General features: G+C 40.4%; 1 protein-coding gene across 2 annotated transcripts in view; it reads right to left on the bottom strand.

The window, feature by feature from the left end:
• The window catches only part of SEMA3D (semaphorin 3D), a 212,171-nt gene that overhangs the window by 80,625 nt on the left and 105,540 nt on the right, over positions 1-26,006 (bottom strand). For both annotated transcript variants that reach the window (XM_088468794.1, XM_088468795.1), the window contains 5 exons: positions 23,263-23,325; positions 18,577-18,696; positions 17,868-17,961; positions 5,434-5,562; positions 2,417-2,559 (listed from right to left, as the gene is read on the bottom strand). In XM_088468794.1, coding sequence (XP_088324920.1) covers positions 2,417-2,559; positions 5,434-5,562; positions 17,868-17,961; positions 18,577-18,696; positions 23,263-23,325 — 549 coding nt within the window. The remainder of the gene's footprint in view (positions 1-2,416; positions 2,560-5,433; positions 5,563-17,867; positions 17,962-18,576; positions 18,697-23,262; positions 23,326-26,006) is intronic.

Below are 26,006 nucleotides of genomic sequence, written 5' to 3'. Positions count from 1 at the left end.
CTGTGTTTTTTTAAACATTTTTTTTACAGGTGAACTACAGGTACTAGTGGGCCCTTAATGCCCTGCATGCTGGTACTTGTGGTTCTCCAAGTACCAGCATGCGGGGCAGGCTAGCTGGGACTTGCAGTTCTACTTGTAAAGACAATGTTTGATATTCTTTATTTACACCACACCACACAATCAACCCGCCACCCACCGCCACCAGTGGGCCTGGGGTGCCCTGGAGAGGGTGACCCCTTTATTGGGGGGGTCCCCAGCTCTCCAGGTATCCCTGGCCTGGGCTGACTAGCGGTCAGGGCTGATGCTGCGGCTGGGGGGCCCGGTGAAAGGGCTCCCCTGGCTGTGGCATCAGCCCCCCGCTAAAAAAAGTCCAGTGCTGGTTCTGGAACATACAGGGGAACCCTACTAATTTTTTTCCCCTGTATTTCCAGAACCAGGACCGGATCAGAGCCCAGAGCTGGTTGCACAGAATACGGGGGACCCCTACGTCGTTTGTCCCCCGTATTTTGGCAACCAGCGCTGGTTCTGACTAGCCCGGTGCTGGTTGTGCTTAAGTACAGGGGACCCATAAGTCGTTTGTCCCCTGTATTTAAGCACACCCAGCACTGGGTTACTAATGCCCGGGGCTGGTTGCTCTTTTTTGGGGGTTGCACGCCATTTTTTTCTTTTTTTACACAGGTTTTTTTTTATTTTTTTACCACAGCAGCACAGACGGGTCTCACGGACCTGTCATTGCTCTGTACCAATCACACAGATGCATGTAGCACGGATCTCCCGGGTTCGTGCTACATGCAAATGGGCACCATAACGCTGATTGGCTTCCTGTCTGCCACTGCAGTGCCACTCCTAGATGGGCCACGTGTTTGTGCCGCCCACTTGTGTCGCTTAGCATAGTCATCCAGCTACCTCGGTGCAACCTTTTGGCCTAAAAACTATATTATGAGGTGTGAGGTGTTCAGAATAGAGTGGAAATGAGTGGAAATTAATGTTATTGGGGTTATTAATAGCGTAGGAACAAAAAAAGGCCCATTTTATGTGATTTTAGCGGTTTTTTTTATTTTTTAAGAAAGAATCCAGATCCAAAACACAAAACCCAGAACCCAAAACACGGAAGGGTGGTTTTGGCAAAACCAATCCAGATCCAAAACACGAAGAAAGATCCAGATCCAAAACCAAAACACGAAAAGTGGCCGGTGCACACCCCTAGTATATATATATATAATATAGGTTGAGTCTACCATATACAAATATTTCGAAATACGGAATATTCCGAATGTTTTTTTTTTAGCATGACTGAGATAGTTACACCTTTGCTTTTTGATGGTTCTAGGTAGGAAAACTTTTTTTAAGAGCACAAAATTATTAAAAATATTGTAGAACATCATCTTCAGGCTGTGTGTATAAAGTGTATATGAAACATAAATTAATTTCTTGTATGTACACAAACTTTGTTTGGTGCACACAATTATTAAAAATATTGTATAAAATTACCTTCAGGCTATGTCTATAAGGTGTATATGACACAAAAAAGCATTCTGTGTTTAGATTTCAATACGATTCCCAAGATATTTCATTATCGTATGCAAATATTCCAAAATACAGAAAAATCCAACCCAAAATACTTCTGGTCCCAAGCATTTTGGATATGGGAGACTCAACCTGTGTTGTGTTATTATCTCAATGTGTTCATTCTGAATCTATTATTGATTCACATTTTTATGCATTTCATGGTTTCTATTTATTATTTTTTTTCAGTGCCTCCAAACAAGAATAAATTTAGGATCATTATTTAATTTATCTTTTATTTCTTTTTGTGTTTTTGTACACTTGGAAGACTATGCCACCATGAGAACTAGTTAGATTTGGATTACATTCATTTCCTCCAGTGCTTTTACTATGTACTGTAGTTTGTCAACTCCTGGATGTATCACAAACAGAACAAGACATGTTAAAGGCTCATCCAGCAATTGATAAAGCATCAATACTCTATATGAGTACATCTCTTCAAGCTGAGTCAGCCTGCAGTGACAGGGAAAGCGTATTGCAAAAGTTAATGAGTACTTACCGTAATCTGATACAGCAGAGTGATTTTCAGTGCTGTGACACAAATGGCACGGTATCCAAAGTATTAAATTATCAAGCTTTTGTGTCAAATGTATTAAAACACAGCCAAACTTAATTTTATGAATTCCTAAACCTGTTAATGCGATATCTTGCTGTTGTCATTATTTGTGTAGTATTTGCTTAGCCAAATCTTGCCAAGCTTGGACAATTAATATAGTAATGCACAGGTGACTTATTGTCATTCTTATATACCGAATGTTTTCATACAATTACATTTTCAAAACATCACTTGCTGAAGGTATTTTGTAATATATAGTGTAACATAAAACTGTCCTACTTTAGACATTCTCACCTTACAGACTCTTCCAACCCGAGAAAATATAGTTTTTTCAGAAGCGCTGCCTTCTGGAGATGCTTCCCGAAAGAAGAAGTAAATCTTGTCATCATCTGGATTGTAAGTGTCAGGGATAGAATATGCACCAAAAAATTTGGCCCCTACAATAAGAGCACAGAAAACTCAGATATATCTATAGTTATTAGTTATGCATTCATTTGTTGAGTTGTGTTAAACTACACTTCTGGTTTTGCCTTATTTTGCTTGTTTTCTGTTTTACTGAGAACAATACGAATTCACTATTTCATAATTTTACTATTAAATGGAAACTAAAAATGCAAGTTGCTTATATTAGCAATGATAGATAGACAGATAGATAAATAGATAGACACAGATGTGTCCTCATACACCTAGCCTCAAAACACTATGCTGTCAGGAACCGTCCTTACCCTTGGGGTCGTGCTGCTCTGTCTTGGCGGGGGTCCCGGCCTGGGGACTCTCAGAGTGCACTGTTGACGGGTCCCTACCTGACCATATCAGCCAATCCTTGCAAGGCCCAGGGTACAAGTATCCTGCTCTGACAGCATTCTGTGTCTGAGCTTCATTGCTGATACATGTCCTAGATTCTACTGGCTAGTTTTCATTGGCTCATTAATTAATCCCACTCCGGCTCCAGCGTGTGCTCCTAGTCCGGTTCCACTCCAGCTCCAGTCTGTGCTACTAGTCCGGTTCCACTCCGGCTCCAGTCTGTGCTCCTAATCCGGTCCCACTCTGGCTCCAGTGTATACTCCAAGTCTGGTCCCACTCTGGCTCCAGACTGTGCTCCTAGTCCGGTTCCAATCCAGCTCCAGTGTATACTCCAAGTCTGGTCCCAATCCAGCTCCAGTGCTTGTTCTGTCTGGTCCCAGTTCATGTCCAGTGTCTACTACAATACTAGCCCAGTGTTTAGTCTAACCCTTCTTAGTAATACTGTCCTGCAGTATATGTTAGACTATTATTATATTTATGGGGAGGATTTATATATGACCATCTGTACTCCAAACTGCCTGTACCACATGTGACCAGGGATCTGGGTCTCTCCCAAGCAATCCAGAGTCCCCAGTCCTGACACATACAATGCAAGATAACGTCTGGTGCGAGTGAGCTGCAGCAAGCGGAGTAGCATTTTTTTCTGCATCTTTTTCACTCAGATGCAACAAAACCGCTTCACGAGACTGCACTGATATGTGACACATGTATATTTATGTGCAACTGAGTCTGAATCTGTAGAACAGTACCATGGCTGCTGCATTGTTGCACTTTGTATACAGATTCAGACTCAGTCGCACACAGATATACAAGTGTCACATATTATATCAATCAGTGCAGTCTCATGAAGTGGTTTTGTCACATCATGTTGTGGCTAATGCTGGGTACACACTGGCAGATACATTGGTCGATCAATTGATTGGCCAATATATCTTGTGTGCATAAGTCAGTGTTTACCAGCGATATGTCTGTGACGTCGTTCACAGACATATCGCACAGTGCTGCACAGCCGATGCCCAATATATTGACTGCAGATATATTGGGCATCGTGCTGTCAACCAACCACCCGTACACTTGCAGTGGAGGCTGCCGGTGGGGGGGCACGACACGCCCCCTGGTCAGCGGTACCCGCTGCCAGAAGAAAGATGATGGTATCATCTACAGATATATCTGTAAGGTGTGTACAGTAACCAGCTTTAGATGCAAATTAAAGTGAAAAAGAAGTGGCAATAGTGTATAAGGACACATCTGTAAATCAGACGATCAAACCACACCTACACTATACCAGGTCAATTAAATAATAAATGTGGATAAAAGTAAATAGAGTAAAATGTGTATTATTTTATTTAATCAGATCCACTGAAACTCTTTCTACATTTAAACCTATAGAAAAAAAGGGAGATTCCCTCCAGCACACTGCAGCAATATCAACAAAAATACTTGAATCCTACATGATAATAGAAATTCAGAGGTATTAGTTACATACATTTGCAAATATATGAATAAGCGCCAGGCCAGCATCAAGGCTCCTCTATACTGGTGTCCCTAACATTAAGGGGGTCATGTCTGAGGAGCAGGGTACCCCAAAAATTCCAGCCAAGGACCATCCCCAGGGCATCACACAAAAGGGGAAAAAAGGTGTTAGTGAATACTTTTGAATTTCTATTATCATGTAGGATTCAAGTATTTTTGTTGATATTGCTGCAGTGTGCTGGTTGGGAATCTCCCTATTTGTTCTGTGGTTCAGTGTAAACCCTGCCCTTTTCAAGCACCTGTGCAATGTCATTAAGCTGAGGTGAGCGACCACCATACTTTTTGTTTACATTTAAACATATGAAAATTCATCCTAGCGAAGTCTCAAAGTAGAGTAATATTTAGTTATTTGTTAAAAATACAGAAAAAAAAACATTCATTTCAATTGTAGCAGTGTGAATTTTAACATGAATGATGTGAAAGCCAGCCACTATCAGCCTATGTATGCAGTTAGCTTCCAACCACATTACGCTTTCAGGGAAGCCAAACATTGCTACTTGGCACAGAACCCCAACTGATGGATCTCATCCAATTTCACCAACCTTCAAAAGAGTTCTATGCTTGGACAGTGTGTTGTTTTGCTAAGCCCCTTGGCAACATTTTTGGGAGGCTTCCTTCAGTCTCCTGGGCCCTCTCTTCTAAACATGCAAAGGTCCTCTGCATCTACAGATAAGCCCAAATCACTATTTTACTGTGTATGTGCCCAACCAGTGTACACACAAAAAGAGGCTCCTGCTTTGCTCTTCTGACCAGGGACCATAGGAAAATGACCCAGTATTGGCTCTGGGTCCCTTAGCCAAATATATAGGAAAAACTTGCCCCTTTACTAAATCTAGGAGTCAGCTCACCTCTACACAGAAGAGGGGGAATGTTTGATTAAGGAGGAGTCTACTGAAGGTGGACGTATCATTTAACAGGGATTATATTCATTTCATATATTACTTCAATAAAATATGTCCAGGTTAAATTCTCACCATTTAGCCAATAATGATCAGAAATATCGGTCCTGATAAAATGATGGTCATAAGGTGGTCCAAGGGAACGTGTAAATGTTGTTTCCTTACCAAGGAAATCTGAAGCTGTCCCAGCAAACAGATACTCATCTAAAATAGAAATCAAAAGAGCCATTTAATCTGTATATTGGTTATCATTGTTTAAGAACATTATAATATGCATATGGTATTACAAGTTTACCAAACAATGTATTCTGTTTTATTAGTCCATACATTTTTACAAAAGTCACATCTAGCTTTGTTTTATCATTTATTTATTAAGTTATTTATATAGCACACGCATATTCTACAGCTATTTGCAGAGAATATTTGATTATCCCCTCCACCAGGGCAGTGTACAGTCTATATTACCTACATCATGTAACACACATACACACTAGGGTTAATTTCTGCCAGGAACCAACCAGGAACCGGAGCACTGGGATGAAACTCACGCAAGTATGGGAAGAATATATAAACTCCACACAGTTAGGACCGTAGTGGGAAAATAATTAAAGACCTCAGGGTTGTGAGGCACTTGTTGCTAACCATTACATTAACAGTGCTGCCCCAAGTTTTACCATATTTAACTTCATAACTGAAAGTTTTATTTGAAGGAAGTGTCTTTGTTAAAGATCCACACATGCACTTAATGCTACATACTTTTGTCTAATTAAACAGTCAACTGAAGCCAATTGCCCATTGTCCATGAAATTGGTAATGCTGTAGGCAAACACACAATTATCTATGAAAACTATTCACTTCAGATTATTTTTTAAAGCCTCATCCTTACAACAACATTGTACAGCTTAAAAGTATCACTTGTCAACTATAAAAGTGAATGTCACAATGAATAATTGATTGTGTTTGTGTTAGCCACATCACAGAGAGTTGATAGCCTTTGACAACACTTTGTTGATGTGGAGTTTTCAGGGTATCCATGTGGCATAATATGTGTCTGTTCCAAGCAGATCTTCCTTCAGACAGTGCTGTCTGTGACATCTTTCATCCCCTCACTTTGTCAATGGCACACATAGCATAACATATTGGTTTTGTATTTCACACATCTTTGGTGAAACATTTTACTTAGTGAGTACATGTTTTCCAATACATAGGCATGTACAGCAAAAGCTCAGTATATCTGTTTGTCATATATACACACACACACATATATATATATATATATATATATATATATATATATATAATATATATATATATATATATATATATAATGCTGAAAAATAATAATGAAACGTGAGCCTAATAGTGTAGTATTTAAAGTCAAATGAACTAGTGCTCAAATGGGTAAGTAATGTGCATACCAGAAAATAAACAATCAAAAGCTTATGTGGTATCCAGGCAGTACTTCAATGGTCAGGTAACTTGGACCGATAACACTTTCAGGGTTTCCAAGTGATACACTTTTGTGACAACCTTAAAATTTGGGCTTAGAATTTTTTGCCCATAGAAAGAACATATATAGTGTAGTAGTTTAGGCAAAAATGGAAACAACACTGGACGTACATATATCTGTGTAACAAATTGTGTGTAAATCAATGCATATAAGCTGTCACTCTTCTGTGCTCCAGGTCATAATCAATAACAGTATGGCTTTATATACCAACAAGTGAAGAACCTTGTTTCCAGCTCCAGCCTGGGTGTGAGGGTGAGTGCAGCACTGGATATAGATATATATATATATATATATATATATATAGAGAGAGAGAGATACACACACACACACACACATATATATGTATCTTTCACTGAGAATCAATATAAATGTCTCACATAATGGTACAAGTCATTTTCAAGTAATTTTTTTTTCAATATGCCAAAGCTTTAATATACAGTCAGGTCCATAAATATTGGGACATTGACAGAATTTTCAGATTTTGGCCTCTATTCACCACCACAATGGCTTTGAAATGAAACAAACAAGATGTGCTTTAACTGCAGACTTTCAGATTTAATTTGAGGGTAATTACATCCAAATCGGGTGAACGGTGTAGGAATTACAACGGTTTCAATATGTGCCTCCCACTTTTTAAGGGGCCAAAAGTAATGGGACTATCAACTCAAAAGCTATTTCATGGACAGGTGTGGGCTATTCCCTTGTTATTTCATTATCAATTAAGCAGGTAAAAGGTCTGGAGTTGATTCTAGGTGTGACATTTGCATTTGGAATCAGTTGTTGTCGACTCTCAATATGAGATCCAAAGAGCTGTCACTATCAGTGAAGCAAGCCATCATTAGGCTGAAAAATCAAAACAAACCCATCAGAGAGATAGCAAAAATATTAGGTGTGGCCAAATCAACTGTTTGGAACATTCTTAAAAAGAAAGAACGCACCGGAGAGCTCAGCAACACCAAAAGACCCGGAAGACCACGGAAAACAACTGTGGTGGATGACAGAAGAATTATTTCCCCGGTGAAGAAAAACCCCTTCACAACAGTTGGCCAAATCAAGAATACTCTCCAGGAGGTAGATGTATATGTGTCAAAGTCAACAATCAAGAGAAGACTTCACAAGAGTGAATATAGAGGGTTCACCACAAGATACAAACCATTGGTGAGCCACAAAAACAAGAAGACCAGATTAAAGTTTGCCAAACAACATCTAAAAAAGCCATTACAGTTCTGGAACAACATCCTATGGACAGATGAGACAAAGATCAACTTGTACCAGAGTGATGGGAAGAGAAGAGTACGGAGAAGGAAAGGAACTGCTCATGATCCAAAACATACCACCTCATCAGTGAAGCATGGTGGTGGTAGTGCCATGGCGTGGGCATGTATGGCTGCCAATGGAACTGGTTCCCTTGTATTTATTGATGATGTGACTGCTGACAAAAGCAGCAGAATGAATTCTGAAGTGTTTTGGGCAATATTATATGCTTATATTCAGTCAAATGCTTCAGAACTCATTGGACGGCGCTTCACAGTGCAGATGGACAATGACCCAAAGCATACTGCAAAAGCAAACAAAGAGTTTGTTAAGGCTAAAAAGTGGAATGTTATGCAATGGCCAAGTCAATCCCCTGACCTGAATCCGTTTGAGCATGCATTTCACTTGATGAAGACAAAACTGAAGGGAAAATGCCAGAAAAACAAGCAGGAACTGAAGACATTTGCAGTAGAGGCCTGGCAGAGCATCACCAGGGATGAAACCCAGCGTCTGGTGATGTCTATGCATTCCAGACTTCAGGCTGTAATTGCCTGCAAAGGATTTGCAACAAAGTATTAAAAAGTGAAAGTTAGATTTAGGATTGTTTAGTTTGTCCCATTACTTTTGGCCCCTTAAAAAGTGGGAGGCACATATAGAAACCGTTGTAATTCCTACACCGTTCACTTGATTTGGATGTAATTACCCTCAAATTAAATCTGAAAGGCTGCAGTTAAATCACATCTTGTTTGGTTCATTTCAAAGCCATTGTGGTGGTGAATAGAGGCCAAAATATGAAAATTCTGTCAATGTCCCAATATTTATGGACCTGACTGTATATTATTTAAAAATACAAATTTTAATAACTCAATAGTCATGTCACAAGTCTGTTGAAAATGTAGTGGGCATTCCTGGTTGGAGACAGGCAGGTGGTTTAATGATCTGTCTTATGGGTGTGTTATCTGAGTGTTGGTGAAACTGGTGGTATACAGAGATACTCAAACACTTACATAGGAGGCCATACTTGGATGAAGAAAAACTGCACCTGGTATAACTGCACCTGGTGCTAATTTCGATGGTGCGAGCAATGGTGCATATAAAGACGTACCAAGAGGTATTTCAATGTCCACAGACACTGATAGTGCTCACCTCAGTCCTTGTGCATTTGGACGCATGGATGTACACTAGGGAAGGGCTTTGCGGGCTCATCTGCCGATGGGCAACCACCAATAGATGCAGACAAGCAGTTTATTATGTTATATATAAAATTCATGGGTCTGTATGTTTGCTTGTCTGTCTGATTATGCATTCGGACACCCCTGCACTGATTGTGATGAAACTAATGTGAGGTAGTCCAGTGGATCCTGTCCAGGTTTTAGGGGTTGTTAAGGTCCCAGTCGGACCTCTCATTGGTGTACGCTGGGCAGAACTTTTACCTGGAAAGCCTGTTCTGAGCCTTCCATTGGATGGATTTGGAAAAAAACTTCACAGAGTGGTGACAATGGATCCCAGAAGACATATTAGGGGGTTGAGGTCCCGGTAAGACCTCCTGTTGGTGTACGCTGGGCAGAACTTTGACCTGGGGATGGTGGACAGAACTCTGACCCAGGGATTCTGTTATGGGCCTTCCACTAGATGGATTTGGATGAAAACTTCACAGAGGGGTGGCAAGTGGTCTGGGATGCTTAATGGAGTGGATGGGGTCCTGATCAGACCTCACAGCGGAGTGTGCCTGGCAGAACTTTGACCCAGGGAACCTGTTCTGGGACTTCCACTGGATAGATTTGGACTACATCACATAATTTGGATGAAGACTTCACAGAGTGGTAACATTGGATCCCAGAAGACATACTAAGGGGTTGAGGTCCCAGTTGGTCCTCCCGTTGGTGTACGCTGGGCAGAACTTTGACCCAGGGATGCCAGGCAGAACTTTGACCCATAGAGCCTGTTTTGGGCATTCCACTGGATGGATTTGGACAACATCACTTAATAAAACTTTATAACTTGAAGTTTAAATCCAGGCAATGTTGGATACTTCAGCTAGTTAATAATATAAATGAATAATGAACCATGGAACATATCAAACAAATGAAAGCAAGCACAACATGGCTTGGGCAGGACTGAAATTTGTCTTCCTAAATCCTCCTTTACAGACAACAAATGGTCAGTCTGGCACATAATTAGATGCTGAAAGTTCTTTCCTATAATCAAAAATGTCTTTATGTTTAGTTTTAATCTAATCACTGTATATTTTTAGGAAACATAAATGTTGATTACACAAACAAAAAAAAAACAGAGGCACTGAAACTCCAGTGACAAAAGAGTCTTTCAGTGTACTGTGGATGTGGAGGTCAGACAGATACCGAATGTCGCCAGATGTTAGACCACACAGGTCTGCTGTCTGGCAACTCGGAACAAATGTCACACTAAAATACAGTATTACCTATATCAGGTAAGCACAATATTATACTGTATTCATGTGGTATGGAGTCTACAGGTAAAACAGCACAAGTAATTTCTCTAAAATGAAGGCATATAAATTATCTGTATATTTCTTGTAGTTCTATATAGGTTTTAAATCTTTTTCATTTTATTAATTTATTTTTACCAGACTTAAGAAATAGCAGGTTGATAGATGGGAGAATTGTAGTTATTATGGATTTATATTTACTGTTAATAAAAAAGTTAATTTGTATACTCTACATATGTATACAATATTATGTACTAATTTGGAGCACATGTTGAAATGACCTGCAAAAAGGCAGAGCTAGTGACTGTTGGAGTTATTACATGGCATGTTGCTGGTCATATATCTATATAATAAGCGACAAAGCGTGTCTGTCTGTTTGTCCTTTATGCACAAACCTAGCTCCACCAAATTTGGCAGGGTGGTGTAGTTTAAACAAGATTAGGTTTCTGCCTATGTTTGAAATTGTCAGGGCCACACACTGTCACACAATCCTTAAAAATGGGGACATTCTTAAATTATACAGTGTACGGTGCTGACTCAAGTGGAAATTGGCAGTCTTCAGCCTCCTCCGGTGTGCCATCAGTAGCCAGCAGGTGTGGATTTGTGGCCGGGCCGGCAGCTAATTACAGCTGGCGCATTTGCAGGCAATGGCAGACATGGACAGACAGCACTGGGGCAATATGAACCTGTCGCCGGTCGCAAGCCAATCAGAGCTTGCGTACCAGCAGCTTATCAGCAGTGGTGGCTCGTGATTGGCTGCCGGTCTAGGACCAGCAGTGCTGGGCACCAGCTGTAATCAGCTGGCGGGCCAGCACTAAATTAACACTGCTGCCACCCGAGTACCCCTCGGCAGCCCTGACTGAACCGGTTCACCTTGCGTGTGTGACTGGGTGCAGGAGGAATGGCGGGCCACAGAGGCAGCTCAGACACCATAGCAGCCGTACCCGTTGCACCCACGGTAGCTTTGCATGCATGTTAGCAAACAGTGGGGATCCTTTTCAAGATCAATGAAATAGGGTTTTAGGTGAGGACAATGTAAACAAATAAAGGCTGCTTGATGGTCCAGATTCAACCCAGGCAATGCCAGGTATTCCAGCTAGAATTAAATCTTTCAATATATACCATATTTTGGACACATCCTGACCTTTTCTTTGAGCATAGCACAGGGCAGTATAATGGGCAAATGTTGTCCTTCGTAGCTTATTACTTACACCTTATAACCTATTTGAATTGGCATGTTACATATAGGCCTTATTACTTACATGGTACATGTTGTTGGGCTTATTATTTGCCAAGTCACATCATGTGGAGCTTATTACCTGCCATATTATATATTATTGTGTATGGTACTGTATGTTTTAAACTACATTGTGTTGATACTACCATAGATTTACATTTCATAGACATTGGGCTATGTATTGAAGATTATATATAAAGTTCATGGAACTGTCATTCAGGTGCAGGAAATTGAAATATAAATGATGGACATTTGGATTATATGTATAATAATTACTTATAATATTGTTTATTATAATACTAATTTTATAATAATTTTATAATACTGTTCACACTTAGGGGTAAATTTACTAAGATTCGAGTTTGGTCAAGATTGCACGTTCTTGGCAAAATGACAAACCGAGTGTCCCGATTCAAGGCAGACAGGTGCAAGTATATGTGGTGACATATACTGTACTTGCATCTCGCGAAATGACAGATGTCCACTATCATCTGTATTTCACACAGGCCACTAGCCAATCAGCGGCCACTTTACATGTAGTGCCCGCTCATTGGCTGGTTACATGTGGGTCCCAGCAAGGTTTAAGTATATGTCGCAACATATACTTGCACCTGTCCGCCTTGGGACACTCGGTTTGTTATTTTGCCAAATACGTGGATGCAACGGAGAGCAGCGCAAGGACAGAGATGAGTATGGGATCTTTTTTTATAGGTAAACCTATTGGATTCTACATGGGAGAAGTGGACAGATCAGATGGCAGTAGGTAAGTATGTGTGAGTGAGCTAGGTGAATGTAATAAAGTTGTACTTTAGGCGGTGTGTGTCTACTGTGTTTTTTCAACTATATATTTTACAGTGGGGGTATGGGTGTGGGGAAGAGACCTGGGTTTTAGCCTAAGCCTGGTGTTTCGGGAAAGGGGGGACCCCTTCTTGGGGAGTCCCCACTTCCCCTGAGATGCCTGGCTTGGGCTGACCAGCTTGGGGTGTTAATGCTTTGGCCCTGGAGACCCAGTGATAGGGTCTCCTGGCTGTGGCATTACACCCCGGTCGGATTGGGTCTGGTGCTGGTTTTAAATATAGGGGGACCTCTAAGCATATTTTTCCCTCTAAATTTAAAACCAGCACTCGCCCTGCAGCCAGGTGCTGGTTCCTAAATTACGAACCCTACATGTTTTGTTCCCTGTAATTTTAGGAACCAGGACTGGCTGAGCAGTCCGAGGCTGGTTATGTCTTTGGGGGGGAACCCTATGTCATTTTTTTAAAAACATTTAACCGGTTTTCTATAGGTGCAACACACAACCAGCCTTCACATATCTCACTGATATGTGCAGACTGCTTGCTCTGGACAGTTTTGCACAGGGGAGACACTGCAATCTCGGGTGAGTAATCTTATCTAAACTTGCTACTCGGGGGAGAAATATTGATCTGCTTCCCCATCGACCAACTCACTTTCAGCTAAACTTACGAAACAATAGAAAAAAAAACCTTGATCAGACTTGAATCTTAGTAAATTTACCCCTTAGTATTTACTGTTTTCCTGTACCATGCATTCTGTTTACTTTGTCACAGTCCTATGATCTGAAATAAACAGCATACTAAACTATACTATATTATTTTTTATTGTACCATTTAAGCATTGACTTTTGTTTATAAAAGTATGCTGTATGTTGCAAAGTTAGTAAAATATCACAAATATCTATTGCTATAAAACAATGCCCATAAATTTACATAGCAACGACCTCAAAAACATTTTCAATATGCTAGGCTAGGTGCACCATGTATCTATACCTCTCCTACTCTTATTTAGATTATTTTATTCTCCAACTTATCATTGATGTTATCCACCAGTGTTCTCATTAGGAAAATAAAAATACTTTTGCCTTTATTTGCTGTTTGGAACAAATGCAACATGACTACTCTTCTGCTATTTTTATGTTAGATTTTGATCTGGTATTTAAGCTCTTCTATGGTTCAGCTAGTTTTAGAAATGAAAAAGATTAAGATGACCCTTACGAGCCATTAATTTTATATTGTTCTTTAGCTCTCTGATCTGAATTATGCCTTAGTGTACCAGGTCTTTAATACTTGAATTTTATGTTAGAAGTATGTTATGCACCATCCAAATAAATCTTGAGTACAGGGGCATCTTAAGAGAGGGGACCCATGTGCACTCCCCGTGCAGGGCCCCTTCCTCTCTCCTAGGTGGCTGGCAGCCAACTGACATGGCTGGCCAGCCTCCGGAGCTTTAGTAGACTCCGGGCACTAGAGTGTGCCCGAAGTCTACTGCGCATGCACAGAACACCAGAAAAATGCCCCACACCCATTATGGATACACCACTGCTTGAGTAGTGTTTTGGAGAACTATACTAAAGGCCCGTACACACTGTAAGATATCCATGAATGATATAAAAGATAACAATATCGTTGAACGATATATCATTCATATCGTCCAGTGTGTATGTACTAACCAATGAACCATGAGCACTTCCGCAGGTCGCTAACGATATTTCAAGGCAGCTGTACGTGCATCTCAATCTGGGGATATTGTTAGCAATGCCATGCTGCCGAATGCAGCATGGCCTCACTCCCACCACCGACGATCGTCGTTGCCAGCATCGGAAAGTGTGGATGCACTTAACGATGCTGGCTCCCCCGCCAGCCCTGCCGCTGACGACATCACCCCGTACACACATCGTCCAGTGCATACGGGCCTTTACTGAGACATGAGGAAGTAGTTTTAGATTTATGTTTCAAACAGAGCACTAAGCAAATACAATATAGAATGGGGTATTGAGAAAACAATGCACACTTGTGTAGAACATATGCCAAAGTTCCATGCATTTGTAATATAGTGAAAGCTTCTTATCTTTAGCAGTGTTTTAATTAATCCAAATAACTAAAAAAAAAAAGGCAAAGCGGTTAACAATGTCAAATATAAAATTGAAAACATCCAGTGTATTCACTCCTTAAAAAACCACAACCTAGGGATAGCTAAAAAAAACACACAGGCAGGCCCGCCGGGCCCCTCAGGAAGCCTGGGCCCGGGTAATCTGTACCCGCTCCCCCCCCCCTCTCGGCGCCCCTGCACACAGGACCTATAGGATATAAAAACACGCCACCTTAAAATAAAAGATGATGTAGTCAATTTACTGTATCTGCTTTTTTATTTGATGTCCACTACTGGATAATGATATGGCATGTTTTTATTTTTTTATGTTAGTGCTATATTAAAATTGTTTTACATGCTTTTGAGACTTTTATGCTAGATCCCCCCTCCCTTAATTATATATTCATATTGTGAAAATGATATTATTGGTTCCTGATAGACAGGAAAAGCATCCTTTATACACAAGAAAGCAAGTATATATTTTGTAAGAGTCCAAATAATAGAAGGCATGCCTCATATGTACATCATCTTTTACTTTAAGGTGGTGCGTTTTTCCATTTTATTGGTCCTGTGTTATTTTTAACTATCTCTAGGTTGAGGTTCACTGGATTTTTCCTTATATTTTAAGGAGTGAATAAACTGGGTATGTTCAAATTTATATCTGACATTATTACTCTATGGAATTTCTTCTTTCCCTTTTTCTGAGTTACAGTACTCTATCTGGACGAAAAATAAGAATTAAAATACTGCTAAAAATAATAAGCCTTCACTACATTTCAACCACATGGGACATTGACATACTGTATATTTAACACAAGTGTGCACTATTTTCTCGGCACCCCATTCTATATTGTATTTGTAAGTTTTGTGTTTTGGTGAACACTTTTTATTGAGGATAGCGACTGTCACAACGCTAAATAGACGGCTTTCTACATTTTATGAATAGAGTACTAATCAAAGCTACAAATGGCACACTGTTCTACATTTACATTTTGTTCTTTATATGTTATAACTCTAAAATATATTTACAATTTTTTATCAAGGTTTTTGCTTTGCTGCACGTATATTATTGTGCAATTCTGCAAAAGCCACACAAAAATGACTGAATAAGCATATGGTAAATTGTATTTAATTAGGATAACTGTATTTTTAAGATAACACAAATCCTCAGTTTATAGTTGAATTTTTGTTGGAACTCAATTGCATACAGAGGCCTTTTTAAAATGTTGCTGTATCCGGTACTCCAAATCTATGGAAACCTACCCATAAAGTGAAATATTTATTGAAAACTTCCATACTGATGACGTGAAGAACATCCCTATTAAAAGCAGGTTAAAGTCTTGGCTTCTCCTACATACTTATTTTGGCAAAAGAGGTCGAGTCTTAGGAATATATAAAATATTTGGTTTTTCCTTGTTCTTTTTAATTCATATTAAATATAATTTCTTTGCTTGTACTTACAATTTATTTATCAGTTGTAAGATGGCCCTTGAACATACTGTAATAAATGTACCTACTATTCAGATTTTGCTCAATATAATCAAACCAAATTGCTTATTAATTGATCTTGATGGTGCAAAATCTCACACGCATAGATGGAAGATAGTAAGGCATGACCCCATGGTATTATTTGAGGGAGGGCCCACCAATTCCAGTTCACCGATCTGATGGCCGCCATTCTGGTCTCCTTCACCCCATGCCTACTGAAGACCAATTTGGGGAAAGCCAGATCAAGACAAAAAGCTGCTATTATGTTTTTGGCTATAGATTATGTTAAATTCAAAAGATGAAATTCCTTTACCTATCATACAAATCAGCGAGTGTCTATATAAACAATTGTAAATATCTGTAGACCACGCATGCGCAGGAGTCCCGATAGAGGAGTGAAGAGACCACTAATGCAGTTGTTTCACTCCAAGCATATCACAGGGACAGACTTCTTTTGGAGCCCCTTTGCCTGTGGGTGTTATGTAATACATTCAGGCACTACTGTCGTATATAGTGCAATGTGACCATGGGTGCTAATATTGCATTTACTATGTGATTATTGAGAAATGGGGCCATTAGTGTCCGGTGAAGGTATTTTACCACAACATTTGTGGAGCACAATACCTACAGGGGATACGCCATGTTATACTTCATATGTAGCATATATATGCTATAAAATATTTATTTCCTAGAGCGAAGATGTCTCCTATTTGCTACAACCTATTATTTCTTCTACCAGCCCTTACTGTTTGATGTCTATATGAAGATAGAGGAACAAGCATTTACATTCATGTCCACTGTTTACAGTTATACCACTCTTGCGGTCAAAGAAAATGTATTGTCTGTATCTGAATGCTGGTTAATTTATAAATGGCAGTGCTGGGTGGAAGAACCACACAGCCGTCCATTTTGAATTCAGCTATCAGTTTATTAAAGAGTCAATACTGAAGGAAATACGCCAGATATTTGCTATACATGGGTCAGGTCAATGATTCTAGTTTGGGGCCTTTAAATAAATGAAGACAAAGGAGTCTATGCACTAAGCCTTAGAGAGAGAGAAAGTGGACGGAGATAAAGTACTAACCAATCAGCTCCTAACTGTCTCTTTTCAAACACATCCTATAAAGTGACAGTTAGGAGCTGGTTAGTTGGAACTTTATCTCCCGTCCACTTTATCTCTCACCAAGGCTTAGTACATAGACCCCAAAGTCCGCTACATAAGCAAACTATTTATATGAACTTTTTCTGCTTCACTATAGTTTCCTGAAATCAATAACTTAAACATATAAGTTAACTTACAAATAGTAGAAAGAAATTTTAAATTAAAACCCCCTGCAATATAGTTTTAATACTTTTTGTTACCATTTATTTGTATATTTCCATTCATGCTAGAAACACACCCAGTAAATTATGAAACAGGAATGTGTACAGTAAACACCTGCATGCTATTTACTTATGAAGTGACATAATATGCAATAATTTCACCTTTTTTTTTTAAAGAGAAGATAGGCTTTACCCACGACACTGCCATCCATCATCTCTTTCTATAAGAGGCACATTCTTTCTCTTGTCATTATTTGAAACTACATGCATGTGACTAGAATTATTGTCTTTAGGTTTCTGAGCAGAATAACTGTTTCAATGTTTCTGGGCTCTCTATGTCTTACCTGTCATTATGGAAGCAAAAGGCGGGTGAGGATCAAAGGGACACTTCAACCTTCCCGAATCCAGGTTTTGCAGGTCAAGCTTAAATACTATTTCCTGCAAGGAAAGAACAAGTATTACAGTAAGAGAACGATTCTACATGAGTGATGGCCTCTATTATAGACACAATTTAACATGGTGGAGTAATATATTAATCAATTTTATTATTTTAACTACTGGAAATATGTTCTCTTTAGACCACATTTAGACAAAATAATTAAAAGTTTGTCTTGCATTCAATTTATGCAGCAAAATTGTAAGCACGTTACTTTATTATATAATTCTTTATACTATATATATATAATATACATATATATATATAAAAGCAACTTTGCTTGGACACTGTTCAAAATTAAAAAGAAATAAGCAAGCACCAGTGAAAAGTTCACATTTAGCGCTTATGAGCGCATGGTTTAAATTGTCATCACCTTATTAATCTTCGTTATTGTTTTTTTTTTTCCCCAGAAAGCTTTAAGAAGTCTTATTTTTACTAAAGGGTGAGATTTACACATCTGAAAGGTGTGAACAAATTTGCTGTTTTTTTTGTGCAAACATTCAGCTTTATGATTCATCATTTGTCAGATCATTATTTTTTGCCGCAACATTTCATGGAGCAAGGTGATAGATGATGAAACTCAATGTTATGGCATATTAACAGGAGTATGACCTTACCTCTTTGGGGCTTCCAACTTCAATATAACCACAGAGAGGGTGGAAAGCTCCAGTTCCACATGTATACACATGGGTCTTATTGTAGTGATGAAGGACTTTAATGAAATTTGCACATTCAGCCTAAAATAAAGGGAGATAAGTTTATCAAACAACCTACATATTAGTATACAGTCAGGAGAGCACATACTGTACTACTGTACAATAAGCCTTTGAATTGTGCTCATACTGCTTTTCCCATAGTTGAATATTTCTGATAACCAGTTATTTCTCAAGACATCATATAGACACGTAACTATAAGTTGTGAATCATATAGGTATTTTATCAACAAATATCCAACAGTGTTGAAACATCTGTTGTACATTTCACAGCTATTCAGGTATGTGAATCTTTGTATTAAACGTATATTCAGAGTGGACATTTAATGGTAAGACACTTCTTACATAATATGCACAACATGTAGTATTTAAGCATAAAAATATGAATATTCAAAAAGAAGAAAACAGTTGATCAGACTCATAGAAAATATTAAAATGTAGCAATGAATAACAGTTTAAGTCCAGCTGCCCTTTGCTTGTTCATCTGTGACTATTATCAAGCGCTCACCTCCCACTATGAACTCCACACAGCCAAGTTTAACCCCAAGACATGAGCCAATTACGGAAGCTGTTTGCTAACTAATGCTCGCTTCATCCCTCATGCCGCAAGGACAACACGGAGACGGACGCTGCCTGTGATCACTGAGTCCTGGCACACATTGTCGCTATCCAGCGCTGGGAAAGCCACATACAGGTACAGCGTTGGGGTATGGTGGGCTAGCAGCAGGGCATTGTCAAGCCCTTGTATATCCGCAGGCAATAATATGAGACTATATAACAGCAGACGTTTTTGGGTGACACTGGATACTGCTTTGGGCCGCTAAATGGCTGAACTGTCACACATTAGATAAGCCGAGTCATTTGAACGGTCATCCTGACACCCAACCTGACGGGCTAATTACTTCTTACTCCTTCTCCATTTATATATCTAAAGGAGAACTGGTGTTCAAAGCTGCCAAACTTCACATATTTGTGAGGAAGTATCCCCAGGAAATCACCATCTATACACTGATCACTAAGTATCAGTTATATGGACATAACAAACCACAATCAGGAATTTGATATTTAAACAGCAACATTCTACATTTTCAAACTGTTATTAATTGCTACATTTTAATATTTTCTATGAGTCTGATCAACTATTTTCTTCTGCTTGAATATTAATATATGCTTAAATATTACATGTTGTGCATATTATGTATGAAGTGTCTTATCATTATATGTCCCCTCTGAATATACATTTAATGGATGTGTCTGTTTATGTTTTTTATATATATACATTTATCTTGTGATTTAAGGGTTACACATTAAATATTATATTATATCAACCTTTTTTTGCCTTTCGTTTATACTTGTATCCCAGCATGAAAGATTAAGCACAGTATAACCTAGTATTTATTGTTCTTTAAGTGGGGTTGGCAAATAACCTCTTCTTATATTGCTGCACTATTTCCCAATCCTCTTGCTAATTTAGCGCTTGGTATTTATGTGAATCTTTGTGTAGAGAACATATTTTGTTCATAATAAAATTTATGGATGTGTCCTTCTCCGAAGTTATCTAAACTGAGTAATATGCCTCCCCTACATGATATAATTCTGTCAGGCAAGAACCTTACACAGCTTATAATGAGAAAGTGAGAGTGGGCACTTTAACATCGTACTGATTGAAGTGGCAACTAAAAGTGTACCTTTTATATAATTTTCACAGTGCAAAATATGAATACATTTTTTTGCACTATACTCATATAAAGCTATCATCCATAATTTTATTTAACAGTTATTAAAAATCATAATTTAACACACACACACACAGAGACACACATTCTAATTGTATAAACAAGAGTTAGTTAAAAATGCAGTATCTGTAATTACTGAAGTCATCACCTCTGCATTTATTAGAAACATTGTCTCCTATGTTTGTTATAAAAAAAACACTGACACACAGACACAGACAAACACACACAGACACACAAAAACAGTAATAGCGTGTGAGTTGAAGGCATTGGTGAGATTCCAGGGTATCTGAATGATGTTTTAAAACAAGGTTGGTTTTGCTTTTTATATGATTGCCACCAGTGGCGGGCTGGGTCGGGGTGCCATGTGCCCCCCTGGCCGCAGCGTCATGCGGGCCGCGGGCAGTCTGTGTCACTGTGACACAGAGCTGCTTCATCTTTCGGCTCCCGGAGTGGGCAATGGGAGAGGCGTCATGACATCATATGACGTCTCTCCCATAAGGCCCGGGAAGGACAGACGGAGGAGCGGATGGCGACGGCAGGAGCTGGGATTCAGGTAAGTGTTTTGTTTTTTTTCCTACGTGTGTCTACTGGGGGGGAGGCTGGCACTACAAGGGGGAGACCACTACTGGGGGCACCACAAGGGGGGAACCACTACTGGAGGCACTGCAAGGGGGGGACTACTACTAATGGGGGCAATACAAGGGGGGGACTACTACTACTGGGGGCAATACAAGGGGGGGACTACTGGTGGCACTACAAAGGGGGAACCACTACTGGACTGGGGGCACTACAAGAGGGAGGGACTACTACTGGGGGCACTACAAGAGGGAGACCACTACTGGGGGTACTACAAGGGGGAGATCACTACTGGGGGCACAACAGGGGGGGCACTACTGGGGATTACAACTGGGAGCACTTCAAGGGGGGGACTACAACTGTGGGGACTACTACTGGGGGCACTACAAGGGGGGGACTACTATTACAAGGGGGGACTACTACTACTAGTGGCACTACAAGGGGAGGGGACAACTACTAGGGGCACTGCATGGGGGGAGGGGACTACTACTAGGGGCACTACATAGGGGGGAGGGGACTACCACTTGGGGCACTGCATCGAGGGACCACTGCTGGGGGCTCTATAAAAGGGGCAATACTGGGGGTACTGCATAGGGGGGAGACTACAACTGGGGCCACTATTTAAGGGGCACTGCATAAGGGTTACCACTATTGGGGGCACTGCATGGGGTGTGGACTGCTACTGGGGAAACTATATAAGGAGCACTGCATAGGGGGTACCACTAATGGGGGCACTATATAAGGGGCACTGTATAGGGGGATCACTACTGGGGGCACTACTGGAGGCCTGCATAAGGGGATCCTCTCCTGGGGCACAGGGGGGCACTGCATATGGGCACCACAACGGGGCTGTTCCTAATCTTTATTTTAACTTTACATTAATCCCATATGGACCCGCCTCCTCCCTGGAACACTTGAGGGGGGGGGGTGCCGTAGCACACATGTTCTTTGGGCACCCTGGCTACACGCTACCCCTCTGCCAGGGCCGCCTGCATGCATTTTCCCCCAGGCTAAAAGTTGCCAGCCAGCCCCTGATTGCCACTTTAAAACATCGGGAAGGCTCACCAGAATCTCACTGATGTCCGCAAGCAGAACTGTAGCAGGGCTTCACGGAGCCCTGTGCTGGCCATGCCCCCCAACCACATGACGTCATGTTGAGGTGGCGGGGCCGCCAGCATTGGTATAGACAGCAGCACCATCGGAGAATCCTCGGGATACTTCGGGGTGCTCTACAGGCTGCCAGTTGCATGTCTGGAGCGTCAACCATACAGCATGACACTGGCTTCAGGGAGTCATTCCAAGCATCCTGCTAACCAGATGTAGGGACTGAGGGGCACTGCTGGTGCCAACCCACAGAGCCCTGAGCTCTGTGCACTGGAACCGCTCTTACACCCCTACGGCCCTGCCTGCAAGTCACAGGTTATTACATTTCCCCCATAGTCATTCACATGTGAAATCTGTTCTTGGACAAAAATTAACCAATAGTAATGAAAGGATAACCCCAATACAACCCCTTGACCTCATATTTATATTATTAATTTGTGTGTGTAGTTACTATAGTTCAATGAGGACATCACATGTGAAAAGACTTTTTGATTAAAATGAATGAAATTATTGAATGAGCTTGACATCTGATATCACTCTAAGTTTTAGTAGTACATAGTTTCATTATATTGCATGCTATACTATGGCAAAATACTTTCACAAAAGGTGAAAAAAAAACTACAAAAACTAAAACAAATAATTGCAAATCATGTAACAAATTAGTAATGTTAATATTATATTTTAGCTGCATCAGTATATTGTGCTTTACAAGAATACGTTATCTGGATACAAGTACAAACTGATGCAAAAGATAGCGAAGGTTCAGTTTGTGAAAATATAATTACTTATATTTACCTTCTAGTATTTGCCAAAATAGCTATGTGTGTATATAACACCGATAGAATGAAAATATGTTATCTGCTGTAAATATTGATTTTTTTTTTATGACCTCTCAAATTAATTAAATGAATGTGAATAGGTTACACCTCAGTGCATTGTAAGCTAAATACCTTTATTTATGGTTGTCCACTTTCCAGTAGGTTTTACTTGGACAAATTCCACTGAGTACAGGCAACCAGATAACTACACAGAACACTGTTTGTTATGTGTTGCTGCACTGCATGATGACTATGTGCTGATACATTTTAAATGACTAAGGTAATTTTTTTCTTAAACGATAAATCATATAGTACTGGACATTTACAGAAGCAATAATGACTAGAAATACACTCACATCTGCATCTTTCCCAGCGAGTTTGCAAAATTCCACTCTTTCTTTAGGTGCCGGCCAGTGAATCTGAAATCATTGACGTCGTATATGTTAGAAAATTCATGCATTTTTAAACTTTCATTATCAATGTGCATTTTATATTTATTTAATTAATAACCAAAAAGTATGGAGTTTGCTCTGTAGAAAATTAAGTTCTATTTTACGGTCTATGTTTAAGGAAAGAAGGATGATGTGTTTTCCCTAGGGACATGCATGCATGGTCCATTTTATGATATACATCTGTCTGACTAATGACGTAATCACAGATTCATGTTTGTTATATACAACGCATTAATACAGTGGAGGTTAGCAGTTTTGTGCAGATTTTTCGCTTAAAATTTTTACTATCTCGTAAACACAAAGGGTTAAGGTGCCCATCCACTAGCAGAACTCAAATCGACTGCACGATTACGACATTGTGATCGTGCAGTCGTTTGTCAGTCTGTGATGTGCCTACACTGAACGAGCAGTCCTTCAGTGTAGGCACATCAATCATCTGCAAACATGCTGAACCTGACGTTATCGGCAGGTTGACCAGCATGTTTGCCCGATGATAGATGTCTAAACGACCAGCAGGAGCGCGCATCACAGGTCGTTTTAGACATTTTTGCAAACGATTTCTAAACAACTGAACGATAACGATATCATTATCAATCAATCGCTCAACTTAATTGTCTAGTGGATGGGCACCTTTAGAGTGAATATAACCGAGCTGGAGATTTATTGTTCATAGGGCGGTATTCAACTGTTATAGCGCACCCGATCTCCCATCTAAAGTGACGGGAGATTTCAGGGCACTATTCAATTGTTGATGTTTTTCACGCTGATTGCGCCTAAAGTGGTCGGGTTTAGCCGCATAAAATGGCTACCCCTAACCAAAGTGCTAGACGCAATCATGAAAAGTGCTGTTTTGGTGCCAAAACAGGCCACTTTTCGCCCATTTCTGCTCGCATCCCCCTGGGGCTGCGATCTGAAATGGTGTGCTGACAGCTGATCGCGCCCGACATGAGCAACAATTAAATAGCTCCTGTCGGGCGCGTAAAGGGGCAAAACAATTGAATACCGCTCAGTAAGTTGAAGTTGAATTGGAGTAGATCTAGTAAGCCTATGCATTTAGGGATTTGTTTAAGAAGTTTATGGTGCCATGGTATCAATAGATACAAACAAAGATCATTCCATGTTTTTTATTTCATTATATAAGCAATATATAAGCTCTTACACAAAAAAGCAATGTTAAAAACTAATATAATGGTGCTTGATATGAAAATAATACTAGACCTTTTTAATTCTGACTATTTATTCTAATCTGCTGTCTAATGCTGTTTCTATTAATGTGTCATGTATAAGCCTGGCATATTGGGAGAGTCACATGTGATACCCCGCATGCGGTGAGGTGTCACAGCAGTGATTGACAGTTGCCATAGTGATCCATCGGGACTTCATCTCCCATAATGCCGATGATGACCAGTCCAGCACCTGCGCAGAAAGGAGAAGATGCTAAAGAAAAAGCATGTGAATCCTAGTAGGCAGGGTGTGTTATACTGCCGAAAGACTGTGGAAACAGCTGAATGTAGAGCAGCTGCTGTTTGAGAAGGGTCTGCTGGATGCGGAGCCTGTAAGGAGTGTGCATTCTCCAAGGATGCCCCAGCCACTGTAAAAAGGTCCCCACCTGAGCTGTGTGGGTGAGAAGAATTTAAGCTACTTAAAAGCCTGCTGTGAACATGCTGAAAGAGCAGAGGAGCTGTCAGTTAGATACGGTGGGGGAGATGTATCAAGCAATGTAAAGAGTGGAGAAGTGGACAAGTGAAGAAGTTGCCCATAGCAACCAATCAGCATCTACCTATCAGTTTATAGAATGTACTTGATAAAAGCTACCTCAGAGCTGATTGGTTATTGGCAACTTCTCCACATGTCCACTCCACTACGTACACTGACCGATAAGGTAAGCGGGGACAGGTTAGGTGATAGCTATGGGGGGGTTTAGGTTTTGGCACCCATGGGGTGACTTAGGTGTACACACCCCCTGGGGAGGGATAGGCTACGGGGAGAAGGGCTTAGAGTTAGGCACCACCAAGGGTGGGTTAGGGTTGGGCAACTCCTGGGAGGGTTAGGTTTGAGGTGCGGAAAGGGGGGGTTAGGGTTAGGCATCACTGGGGAGGAGGTTATGGTTAGGCACTGGTGGGGAGGTTAGGGTTAGACACCACTAAGGGAGGGTTAGGGGGGGAGAGGGGTAGGAATGGTATACTTACCACCCCTGTCAAGATCTACAGTTATTGGGATGCCGCTGTCGGTATTTGAACTGGCGCCTATTGAGCCACCGGTATTTCATACCAATTTTGACTGTTACATCTCCCCCTCTGTTACTTGTTTCCGGGTCCGAGTGTGTACATGAGAGACTGAATCCTGGCTGCAAGTGGAGGCTTTACAGAAGTTGGAGACCCTTCTTGTGCTGCAAAAACCCAGGAGCAAGTTAGCCTGGAACATGTAGCGCCACAATCTAAGTGCTTTTTGAATTGCAACAGCGTGGACAGTCATTTCCCATCATGTAGATATCACATGGGAGAGATAAAACCAGCATTTGTGTTGGATACAAGTATATTGATATAGACATTTTTATAGTAAACAGCATTGCAATGCAAAGACTATTCACTATCCAAAATTAACGGCCCACTTAATCAAGATCTGCCCATCATTCTGTGCAAAAACAG

This window comes from Taudactylus pleione, unplaced genomic scaffold (genome assembly GCF_031769625.1).
Source record: "Taudactylus pleione unplaced genomic scaffold, aTauple2 ptg000086l, whole genome shotgun sequence".
NCBI lineage: Eukaryota > Metazoa > Chordata > Amphibia > Anura > Myobatrachidae > Taudactylus > Taudactylus pleione.
Note: the sequence above shows the minus strand (reverse complement) of the source record. Positions and strands in the feature narration are given on the sequence as shown.